The following is a 13,182-nucleotide window of genomic DNA, read 5'->3' as shown; positions in this document are numbered from 1 at the left end:
CTTACAATATATTTATTTAGACGACTAGATTTTTTCAATTAAAACATATAAGTAATTGATTGCAATACATTTTCATCATCATGACAATTCACTAACATTGAAGAAAAATAATAAAATCAACACTTGTGCGTTTTTAATTTAATATATGTTTCAATAACTTATACAAATTTTGGAATGCGAAAATCGTTAAATCTCCTCTATATGGCAGTCAGATAGTAATGCTAAATTATGTCCATGTATGCAGAAAAATATGACGATTTAATTATGTACAATACAAGTATTACAAACTCGATAGGGTGGACATTAATTACAAACGTTATAATATGAGATTATTTTAGATACAGTCACTTAATATAAAAACACTGGACATAATATTTTTTTGTACTTTTTCAAAGTGTACTGGCGAAAAATATTTCCACATTTTTTCATCATCAATAGTTTAATTAATAAAATTCAAATAAAATATATTTATATAAATAAAATAATAAATAAATATTATATTTAGTAATAATATAATTCATAACGATATTCGCACGTATATATAAAGACATTACGTAAACATTCAGTGTCAAATATCAAATGACAACGAGTGAAAAGTCACTTTACATTTTTAAATATATATATATATATATATATATATATGTTTACATATATTATCATAATAATAATATATGATTGTTTATTAAATAAAATTATGATAATGACTATTCATGAAAGAATCACATTTTTAGGTATTTTTATCGCGTCAAGTTATGTTACATGGAGTTATTATAGTACATCGATGAGATATTGAGATATTTGTAATGGAAGGATTGTTTTATTTATTTTTTTATAAATATATTTAATTTTCAATAGTCTTAGAAGTTCTTTTTTGATGTTCACGTTTTTGTTACGGTGTGTTTTGCGATATATTCAAGTGATCGCCTGCTAACTATCTGTAGTAGGCAACGGGCACATGAGGCCCTGGGCGGGGTCAGTATCTTGGTGCTGGTGTTTCACCGAGCCAAGAATCGGGCGATGGCGGAAAATCCGGATAGTGTTGGGGACTAGAACCACTACTGAGATCAGAACCTCCGCCTATAGCTCCAGCTCCATGCACGCCAGTGTTCCCGTGTCCTGAAAAATCATTCAAAGCTACAAAAATATATTTTTTCTAATACTATTATCTTCAAAGATGACTTACCAATGGACGTATATACGATTTGATCGTTGTAGGAATATGGATGAGTCGGTAGAGGCAATGGTGGAGAATGAGCTGATAAATATGGCGGAGTGGCTGCTGTTAAGTATCCACGTGTGTGTGGCGAAGCACCTTCTTCCAATCCCATATGTACTGTACTATAACTGTCGTTGCTTAAATCTAAAAAATAACGTAATTAAATATTTGATCGAAGATTCAATAAATTCAATCAAATTGTAATTACCGTGATGACTATAGCTATCCAAGTCCACCTTGAGTTCATCTTTATCGAGAAGCTTATCGTGGTGTGGAGATGATCCTCCTTTCATTGATCTGAAGTATTGGCTCCATCTGGTTCTTCCTGCGTCTTTCTTCAAGCGTTTCTCTTTTGCCCTTCTGTAATTTATTTTGTTTATATTTAAAACTTAAATGTTATTGCAATAATTAATAAATCAATGAACGTATCGCCACAAGTATCGGAATTGTAAAACAAGGAAGAATTCTTAATATATGGTTAACGTATTATCATCTTTGTGGTTCATTACTTTGTATCAACGAATTCCTAATGAGCAGATTAATTAACACTCTGACGCATTCTTCATGATCATAAAATTATTGCAATGAAATTTAGTATGGGAAATAAAATTTTTATATCAATAAATTTTGCCGAAATATAAAAAAAAATAAACCCATTCATTGAAAAATAATTTAAAATTGAACCTTATCTTTGTGAGGTTGGTTTTTTTAATAATTTTAAAGACATTATTTTATCTCTGAATGTTATTTTATTATGCTAGGTTTGCCATTCTTAAAATAAGGCTCAATCTAATAATCACATACATCACAAGTCTAACTAAATATAGCTGTTTGAATTCTAATATTTTATTGCGTAAATCTCGCACTCTTTTCATCATCTCACAAATATATTTAGAGCATTCTTATTTTGCTCTGAATATTAAATAATTGTGCACTCGTTTTGTAAGTAGCACCATGAGAAAAAAACTAAATTTTAAACGCTTTTATTTAATTTTGTAATTAATTAATTTAGAATAGTTATAATACCTTAATAATAAAATATTAAAATTACAAAATAAATTTTAATTTGTAAATTTGACGTGAATTTAATATGTTTCATATATAATGAAATAAAATAGTTATTTATAATGAATGCTAAATGAGTTATCTACAAGGTTAGCCGCGAAATAAGATTATATTTGTACATGTAATGTAAATGATCAATGGCAAACATTTATAATAAGTATAGTATTAGTATTATTATTATGCATATACATTTATTCTGGATGATTGTGGTTAAATCATAAATATTTGTAGATTGCTGTAAACACATCCTGTTTTTTTTTAATAATATAACTTAAACGTAAATAATTACCACCAGTTAAAATAAAATTAATACATATTCACAGGCAACATTTAAATTAAATTGTTTTCGAAGATTAATTATATAATGATTTTTTTCAATGCCCAATGTAAATTTACAGTGATTTTTTTAATAATGTATCAAATAGAAATCTGTTATGAGCAAATAATTTTTGCTTGATGTTTCAATACTAAAAATTGACAAAATGGTATTGAAAAGCCTTTTGTTGAACCTTTTTGCTAAAAAAATAACATTCGACACCCGATTGGTTCTTTACATAATTGCCGACAAATAAGATTTTTTTCAAACCTCAGCAACATCATCCAAAAGCTTATGAACCTTAAAATAAGTTTTTCTTGTAGAGATCATTTATATTCAATGTAATTTATTATCCCTTCACATTTTTGATAGTTGACTATAAGAGTATTGCTAATCTGGAATTCTTCGTGATATTTTGGACGACATTTAAATCTATCTCAAAATAGTTCTTTTGATTTTTTACTCTATAATGCATTTTAAGAAAAAGAACAAGTGAAAAAAAAGTAATTAATTATTTGTTGATATTTGTAGTGAAATATTTTGAATTCTTTATTTTTAAAAACACTAAAAACCGAACAAGTCTAATATCATCCACTGAGCCGCTATTTTCAACACGATTGTATCCATTTATTTTGCAAAATTGTTCTTTGTATATTTATAATATTTATAAAGCTATGGTCATAATAACAATAAGCAAACAAAAAAGGACGAAAAAAAATTTTAATTGCCGAAATTCGGGAATTTTTCTTTGTTCCGAGTTAATATTGTGCAGCTGTGGACTTTTGAAACAGTATGTATAGATTTTTTTGCTCCTTTTAAATCAATACGAATATATATTTAATTTTAATTCTGTCTTAAGTAATTTATTTTGTGGTAATATTTTTTTTATGGGCAACTAGAAGTATAATTGAAATAAAAATAATATTAATAAGGTTTCAAACACAAATAATATATTTTTAAAATAAAAATAAATATTTCCATAAATATTATTTTTTTCTACCAAATATAATGTATAATATATAAACCTATTTTTAATATATCACATATTTTTGTAGTTCTTTGCTATCGATAAAATATCTAATAGGATCATCAAATGTAATAAATTTAAAAGAAAATCCATCTCTGATAAAGACTAAGAAATTACAAAAAAAATTCATTGGACATAACGTAACTAACTAGATAGTTTTGTAATGATAAAATAAAAAAATATAAAATATATATATTTTTCAAGCTAAAAATATTCCAGGTAATTAAGAATTTCCGGAAATGACCCTGTGTTTGTAATCTATGTCAAGAGTAATAAGAAACCCTATCTAGCACGTCAAACATAAAACAGTAAACAGCTGCGCGAAACTTTTTAAGATTAAGATTGCCTACCATGTGCTAAGGTATTTTAGAAAGTAAATATTCATTGAATTATTACATAATACTAACTAATTATATGTATTTTTTAATACGTGTAGTAATTTTGTCTTAGATAAATCTGAAAAAACACTGCTTACATGTATGTTTTAATTACAATAATTAAACGTAGAGAACAAATTAATGGCGATATAAATTTACCTGTGAAAATTGTTATATATATTGTTTTTAAAAAGTTGTTTTTCTAAATAAAGGCTTGTGAATTTTGAATACTAATAAAAGCATCATTTATGTCAAATAAATATGTGTGTATAACTTCTTTGTACATTGTACATCAGAATATTTCCTAATATATCTGTTTCAACAGCGATTTATGGGAGAAGAAAAATATATATAATTGGTCATAAACGATTTGATCTAATCTTAATATATAAATTATAATTGAATTTAAGTTAGAAATTTTAATGGATCATATAAAGCAATAAAATTCGCTTTAAAAATTAATAAAATGTTAATGTTCACAAATGATTAAATTTGTGCATTAAGGTTATTTATTAGCGTTAATAATATTATTTAAAAAATAAAATAAAAATATCACATAAATTAAATTCTATGCACACTCACACCCCACATATCCACAGTCGTACATACCCGACGTATACCCTAGGGTGAAATTTCCCGAGTTTTCCTCGCTCCTCCCGTTTCGTGCAACGCAACGGGAGAGAGCGCGCTCGTCGAAGAAAATCAATATGATCCGCCATTTTGTCATTTCGGTTTGGTTTGGTTTGGTACCCGATAAAGCCCTCCCATTTCATTTCTTCCGACTGCTTTTATTACTTTGAACGTAACGGGGAACGGTAGGAGTGCCTCGACCTACCCCTGGAACCCTCTAATATATCCACGCCTTTATACTCCCCCGTATATTCCGACATACGTAAGTATACATAGGTGTATGTATATACGTTGATAAACGCACGTTACGAACAAAAAAATCTATACGGCTTTTCAATAGTAAAACCCGAGGCATAAATGTAAATGTATTTAAGAAGAGAATGGTTACATATTATGACCGTTTTATTGAATTTATAAAAGGCAGAAACAGAATTTTTAACTTATACATGAACTTTTGAATACATTACATTTTAGTTACATTTATTGTAACTAGCAAGTTACACTGTAAAATATAAACAAAATGTATTGCATTGAACTTTTATTTTCTAAATAGTTTTAAAAAATGCCATAATCAATCTTACATACTTATATAATATGATATAATTTTACGTCATCGCTTAACTGTCAACCATGTTACAATTCATATAACTTTTCGCTCGGTTTTATTCTTAGTGTCCAAAAGTTATTGAAACACTAAATAGCATTGTCCAAAAATAAAATCTTACAGACAAAAATAATTAAAAATATATATAAAGTATACAACGGTGCCTTTAAACGTACGGTAAAATCCAGGAAAAGTAGGATTTAATTTAATTATTAATATTTTTTAATATTTTACTGGCATAAGCCGAATGCGTTACAACGGGGTAAATCTGTACCAACTGAGTAAATCAGTCGTATATAATGAATATAAGTAAAAATTAGCTATTAGACTTTTTTCTGTGAATCGGCTGACATCTATATAATTAATTATGAATTATTATGAATTAACAATCAATATATGTCACTTTACAGCTAGCGCCATTTTTCAATAATTGAGCACTTATTTTGTAAGTAAAAATTCGAGTCTGCTGCCAGGGCCTGAACCCGTTGTCTTATCAATCTAGAATTTACAGACTATGTTTTATGAATGTGTATAGACTTATTCAATATTATTAAATTGCAAAAACAAATATATCGCATATAAAACTTTTAAACTGAAAACGAACTTTAGCAAATATTACGAAGTGTGCCAATTAATTAAAATATATATTTATCTACTATATCATTATCCATTCAAAGTAAATCTGAATTTAAGGTGTTCGATTTAATATATAATCTTACATCTTGATTTTCTCTACTTACAAAAATAATGAAGAATGTTTTATATTATGGAAAACTTCGGTAAACTATTGCTTCAATCGGTTCAATCCTAAGAACAAATTCTAGTTTTACAAAGTCTATTTAACAACTGATAGCTTTTTATATGTTTCTTTGTTATATAATTTTTTAGAACTAAGACAAAAATTAACTTCAATTTGGCAGATTTTTTAATTAAAAAAATTTGTAATGTACATATGTATAATAATAAATACTTGTTAATACACAACTGAAATCAAAGTCTAATTATACTAATTAATCGAATCATTTTATCTTGTTTATAAATATTTTAAAATTAATTAACATTTTAATTAATATTTTTAGTATAATTCGATGAACGTGGGAAGTAAAAACCGCGAATTTCATATATTTATTACTTAAAAAAAATAGTGTTTTGGACTAACCTGTTTTGGAACCAGACTTGCACGACCCTCATGTCCAGTCCTGTGTCCTGCGATAGCTGTTCTCGCACGTGTCTAGCAGGTTTAGGACTATTGTTATAGGCACTCTTCAATGTCTCCAACTGCTTGGCTGTGATAGTGGTTCTTGGTCTTTTGTTGGGTGAGTCTCCATCCAAAGAGCCTCCGTCTAAGTACACACCTTCAGAATTACATTATTGTTGTTTTTCACTCTTAATCTAAAGTATAATCAATAAAGGTATATAATCAAAGTTAACACAACGAATATTTAGTTAATCGCAGTATTTAATAAAAACATTTTTTTAATCGAGGCGTATAGTTTTTCAGTCATTTAGACTCGTATTTTAAATAACTATTATTCTGAAGGTATGTTATATTAAAATTTATATTTAATACAATTATTATTAAGCACTTGAATTTATATAAGTATTATTTTATATATTTTTATATTATATTATTATTTGTTGAATCTAAAAAGCATAAAAATACGCAAAATTTAAAAAGGAATATTTTATCACCTATACTATTTTCTATTCCTAACTAAAATTGGTTTGAATTTTATAATTATTTTATTTTATTAAATATGTTTCAAAATATGCAATATAAACGCATGTATAATATATCCTTCTATATATTTATTCATTTAGTTTAATTATGCCTGAACATATTTTCTTGATAAAAAGTTATTATTAAATATTTAATATTTTTCATGCTTTATTTATAATATCTTTTATATTTTATATTTTTCTAAATCGTGAATTTTTTTATACAATTATTTCTGCATCATATAAAAAATATATATTCTGCTTTTTAATTATTCTATAAATTCCTAACTATCATACATTAATTATAGTACACGAATAATGAAAATATTTACTATATTCTTGTGTCTAAACTACTTCACAAGCCAATTAAAAAAGCTTTTTTTTATGTCCTTCAAAATCTAAATTTAATTTATTTTTTTAGATATCTAAACCAATTTGATAGTAGCATTTATTTTTCTATATTACTTAATCAAACAAATTTTAAAATTGTATTTCTAAATCAGAACTATAATGTTTCAGAAATTGTTAAAATTAATCATTGGCTATATAAATTTATGTAGAAATATTAACGCAGAAAAACGTGTGAGTGAATAATAATGTTTATATATTATACTGCATATGTATGTATATTAAATACAAAAATATTTTAAATTAGGACACGTTACTGATAAATATATGTAGTACTTGATAGTATTTTTATTTTTAATATATTTATAATTTAATTAATAATAAGTAATTAATTCCAAAACTACATCTAAATATTTTTTATAATCATAATATAAATAGCTAATTATATTTTTATTTAAGAGCATTATATAACCATTAAAACTACTAAAAACCTCTTGGTAAAATAATATGTAATGCCTGAAAAAACGAAATAATACCAGAAGATAGCAATCATTGTCTTTATATGAAAAAATGGATAGTATAAATTTTAATAACTATAAGGGAATTTCACTATTGAACATCACATACAAAGTATTCTCAAATATCATATATCGAAAGCTTGAAAAATATGCCAATGAAATACATGGATCATATCCACACAATTAAATAGACACTGGAAAAAACTTACGAATATGATATAACACTTGTACCACCTATTTGACTTTAAGCAGGCTTCGATAGCGCTCATAGAAAATAAGTGTTATATGCTCGAAAAATACATCTCAGATAAATTAGTGAGACTGGCTGAAGCAACACTAAAAGGCGTAATAGCGATAGTTAATATACAGAATGAATATACAAGAGAGTTTGAAATAAAATCAGGTGTAAAATAAAGGGATGCATTATTCACACTGATGGAAGCCATAATACATGGATATGGATATAGATTATAATACATCCCAAGTGTTTGCATATGCTGACGATGCGGTTGTAACGAGTAAAATTAAACAGAGCATCATCAATATGGGTTGAAGATAAACTAGGATAAAATAAAATTCATGATCAGTCAAAGAGATGTCCAGCCTAATAGCTTCACCTATTTAGGATCTTTACTTAATGCTCGAAATATACTGAACGAAAAATTAAAATCAAGTCATACTTAATTATTTTACAGATTAAAAGAGATCAACAAGATAAATTTATTAACGCTAAAGAGCAGGGACATGTTAACAACTATGTAGAATAATATAATATAATATAATATAATATGACTCTCACAGAAAAGTGTTTCTGAATCATATATTCCAACTTTTCCGAGCAATTTTTACTTGAACTCACGGAATTTAAATTAGTGGATATTATTGTGCATTTTAATAAAATATTAATGATAACATATTTTTGCCTTTGGGTCTTGGAATCAAATATTTGAACTGACAGAATGAGAATAATACTAAAATAGATCCTTGGTTTATAGAAAATGATAATTGAATGTATCGATAACTGTACCTTTCGCTCTAGCCGCTTCATAATCAGTTTTGCAGACCAGCTTCCTGTCTTCCATCAGGTAGAATTCGTCTCCAGTGTTGAGCTGCCTAGCACAGACGACACAAGCGAAGCATGGTAAGTGGTAGACGTGGTCCTGGGCTCTTCTGACTACTTGGGTCGGCGGTATTCCTTGCAAACAACCAGCGCATTTGCTGCCGAACCGCCTGCACTCACAGCGATGGACATAACAATACTATATTTTTTAATCACTAGACTTCACTTAAAACTAGCGGTGTAAATAATCGCGATCGATTTAACTGAATGACTCGATGGTTGTATAAGTGACAGTAATCTAAGTCCTTAATGGTATGAAAGAACATATATTTTATATTCACTTTTTCTTGTATCGTGAATGCTAGGCATAATTCCGAAAATCATTTTCAATATAATGTTGCTTGTCGATATAAAAAATTTAAAAAATATAAAATTACATATTTATATTTGTATCCCACAAATCAAAGATTGATAGTCGTAGATTTATTAAGTATTTCTTTGGTTTATTCAGAGCCCTTGCAGCGTCTCCTAATTAAATTTACTTATGGAGGTCCTTAAATATTTTATCATAGTAAATAAAATGCGTATGGTCACTTAGTGTGTGATTTTGTTTCCGTCGGTCATTATTTATCGAAAAAAACTACTTTTTCTGCTTTTCGACCATTTCTATGTTAAGTAGAGCAATATGTTTTTCAAGTTCTAGACAATTAAATATTTTCTAATATTTATTAATAAAATTTTGCAAATTTCTGACCGATAAAAAATTCGTGATTTCTGAGAATTTTAGCCATAAAATTTACAACTAAAATATCTGTGAGTTTAAATCGTTAATAAAATGTGTGTAATACTATAAATTATACATAATTGTTTTTAATACTTATTCAATATTTATATCACCATTTCAATTACCAAAAGAATTTTAAATATCGAATCTGCGTCTATATTGTATTAATAACCTAAGTTTTAAATGCTAAAATTGATTTCTGTAGTGGGAATAATTTATTGGAATGCGGTAATTTAGTTTTTTAATCAGTGCTTTAAGAATAAATTTTAAAGAAATATCTAAAAAAAATTATAGTTAAATATATAATAAAAATTTTAAGCCCGCCCTCAGGGTGGTTTTTTCTTTAAGCTCAAGAAATAATACGACACTATTTCCAGCGACTTATTAAGTACCTACTGTCTTTCAACTATATTTATTTACTTAATCACTCCATATTTATAGTAAACATATAATTAGATACACGTGTAAATAATTACATACAATTTGATTAATGTGTAACATATATTTATAATAATATATTAAATTATTTTATTTAACTTTAATTTCATGATAGTTTGCTGATGAATAGACGAACGAATTTTCCAAGTATCTATAATACATGATGAAATTTAAATGATCACAAAGTAATCCTTTTTAATATAAAAATCAATTCTAAGAATCAACATTTAAAAGATTAGGAGTGAGAGAGTTTTTAATTAAAAAAATATCATCCTCTTGAAAATACGCCTTTTACTATAATCTAGATCCCAAAAGAAGAAATAAAAATACCGCAACATTTATATTTTTCATTGTAAAAAGCTATTAACATTATCAGCAATTTAGACATACTATCACGAAATTATATGAACTTAACCATATCAAAACGAAGTTAGAGTTGTCAAATTAGTTAAAATTGGCAAAAAAACAAACTACATACAAAATTACAGTTTTGGGTTAAGTCTTTCATAAAATTATTTCAAATTTATTAATTAATCATAAACGAATGCTTAGTATCAAAAAGTTATTCATCTCAGTATATTTTAATTGACTCCAAAATTTGAGTTGTGCTAGGATGTTAATTTATTGTTCTGGTTTTGATTATTTTTAACCTGTAGAAAATTAAATACTATTAATAATATAAAACTTAATTGGGAGCTTCTGACAAAAAAATGATTCTTTAGACGTGTATAAAAAAATAATTTATATGTATTATAACATATTTTAGGACTGCATTATATTGGAGTTGATTTATAGGAATTGTATTTTTTATCATATGAATATACATTTCTACGTATGAACTCAAAACTTTTGCAAAAAATGTCATTCGATTAAATACTGCGTTACGGATGCTACTTACTTAAAAAAGTCATCTTTGCAATAAAGCTGTCCATTTCTCGCGAAACACTTGTCTGCCAGTTGCACTCTGCATTCGGAACACTGTAGACACTTTGCGTGCCAAGTTTGTTCTAAAACTTTTAGGATGAATCGATCCAAGATGAGCTCTCGACATCCACCACATTTTGGAATGGTTGCTATAAAATTGAAAAAACACACACTTTAGACTATAATACAATACTGATCGCAAGTAAATTATTTTCAATAGAATTATTTTAAAAAGTATTTCCGAATCAATGACTGGCCTTTATAATATCTTAAGTTTACAAATTGCACATTTCCTAATGCATATAAAATGCATATGCGTAAAATATTTGACTAATTTATCTAGCTCATACATCTTTAATGTCTTTGAGTGAATTACAAAAATATTGGAGGCGCGGGTAACATGCAAATAATTTAGTATAATTATTATCATGAAAAACAGGTGCTATAATATTACAGAATTTAAATTAATTTTATAGGAAATCTTAATTTAATTTACATAAATATTTATATACAATATACTACATGATAATAAATTTTATATGATAATATAATTATAGAATATATTTACTAGTTTTATACTTTCATATTAAAAAGTTCTATTAAACTATATATCATAGCAATGTATATTTACAAAAAATAATATTTATTAGAACCTTTTAAAATGTTTGTCTATTTAAAACAGCTACAATAAAAATATGTAGCTTAAAACATAAAACACTTACGTTTTAAATATATAATAAATCAGCAATTTTAAAATCAATGGATGTATTATTTGTCATTTATTTTCTTTGTTTTTAATTCAATTCCTTATTTTTATTTTTTTGTACTATTAACTCATCAAATTCAATTAATATGAATAATAAAACTATAAGAACTTGCGAGGCGTTAAGAATATTAAGAGCAAATTATATTTTTCTGAAAGTTTGAGAACCTTAACAAACCCATTGTTTGCTGAAATCTGATAAATCGGCTTTTTAATACTTTGGTAAAGAATGCTATATTTACGTCAATTTACTACGCCTTAAGGAGCATTTTATGTCGTTATATGCTATTGATATTTAGATGTTAATCCTAAAAGATTCGGTAACTAAAGAGTTAAAAGCGAATTAAACTATGTATAAAATTTAATAACTTATCGATACCAACATTTTTTATTTTAAGCTTTAAACTAATACTACAATTTTTATATTTAGTTAACTGCAATGCAGGGTTATTAAATATTTCATAAGCATGTAGAGACTTTCTACTGTGTTACTCAATGAGATTTGGAGAATAATATCATGAAATAATAAAATAGTGACTCTTTGTTGATTCGCCTTTAATAATCATGTTCTAATTTACGAATACTGTAACTGATATTGTATTTTAGTATTGCTTTCTAGCTCAAAAGGCAATTTAAATACATTGCATTAGGTCATGGGATTTTGGTTAAAAAACTGGCAAACTAGCAACATAGTATCATAAACAATACAATATGCTGAAGGCTACGTTATGTCAAAAAAAAATAATAACTCAAACGTATATAATAGAATTGAATTATTCAAAGGCCATATGAAATCTTCTCACACGTCACAGATTAAAAAATATATGGTATCACTATAATAATAATTAGCTTACATATCAACACCTCCGGCAAATTCTCCAACTGTATAGGAGGCACTCGCATATCGGCGCCCATTGTCAAACTCTCATTTCTGTACATGGCCAAAGCTGACATCATTTTGACGCACGACACAAAAAAATCACTATACAAAACCACTCCAATGTACCGATGAACACACCATGATCAATAATTCATATATATGTATAACAAAACGTCATATGTATAATATCACGAGCCGCACACATGACACACACGACGCGTGCCGAAACTGAAACGCGACTGGGCCTATCCCCCGAGCTCCCACCGCCGAGCAGCCCCCGGAATAGGCGTGGCCGGGAGTTGAGGACGCAAGCGATTGGTCCGCGGGACACAAAGGCCCTCCCCACTTTTCCGGCGGAGCTTTAGCTCGGAGCGAAGCTCGCGCAATTTTCGCGGCACTATTGTGCGCGCCTAGAGTTGTACATGGACCGTTTGTGGAAAATGGTCGTAAACGAGCGTGTGCCGTCTTTTTTATTGGAATGTTCTTTTTGTATGATATGGGCGTTTTAAAAAA

The 13,182-nt window shown here is 27.2% G+C and overlaps 1 protein-coding gene across 4 annotated transcripts; it reads right to left on the bottom strand.

Moving 5' to 3' along the window:
• Nucleotides 1-17: 17 nt before the first annotated feature.
• On the bottom strand, nt 18-12,910 carry Lim3 (Lim3 homeobox protein). Of its 4 annotated transcripts, none has more exons than XM_088184657.1 (7): nt 12,644-12,910; nt 11,001-11,175; nt 8,848-9,050; nt 6,395-6,590; nt 1,425-1,576; nt 1,184-1,360; nt 18-1,116 (listed from the first exon to the last, which is right to left on the bottom strand). In XM_088184657.1, the coding sequence occupies exons 1-7, from the start codon at nt 12,744-12,746 to the stop codon at nt 974-976; spliced, it is 1,149 nt and encodes a 382-aa protein (XP_088040783.1). In that variant the 5' UTR covers nt 12,747-12,910; the 3' UTR covers nt 18-973. The 4 variants fall into 4 exon arrangements, with proteins under 4 accessions (XP_088040783.1, XP_088040781.1, XP_088040782.1 ...); XM_088184655.1 differs by having other exon boundaries at nt 18-1,134; nt 12,644-12,890; XM_088184656.1 differs by having other exon boundaries at nt 18-1,134; nt 6,395-6,578; nt 12,644-12,890.
• Between the last annotated feature and the right edge of the window lie 272 nt (nt 12,911-13,182).

This window comes from Plectrocnemia conspersa, unplaced genomic scaffold (assembly GCF_051122295.1).
Source record: "Plectrocnemia conspersa isolate PC_06_02 unplaced genomic scaffold, ASM5112229v1 ptg000004l, whole genome shotgun sequence".
Lineage (NCBI taxonomy): Eukaryota > Metazoa > Arthropoda > Insecta > Trichoptera > Polycentropodidae > Plectrocnemia > Plectrocnemia conspersa.
This window is presented reverse-complemented; position numbering and strand designations above follow the sequence as displayed.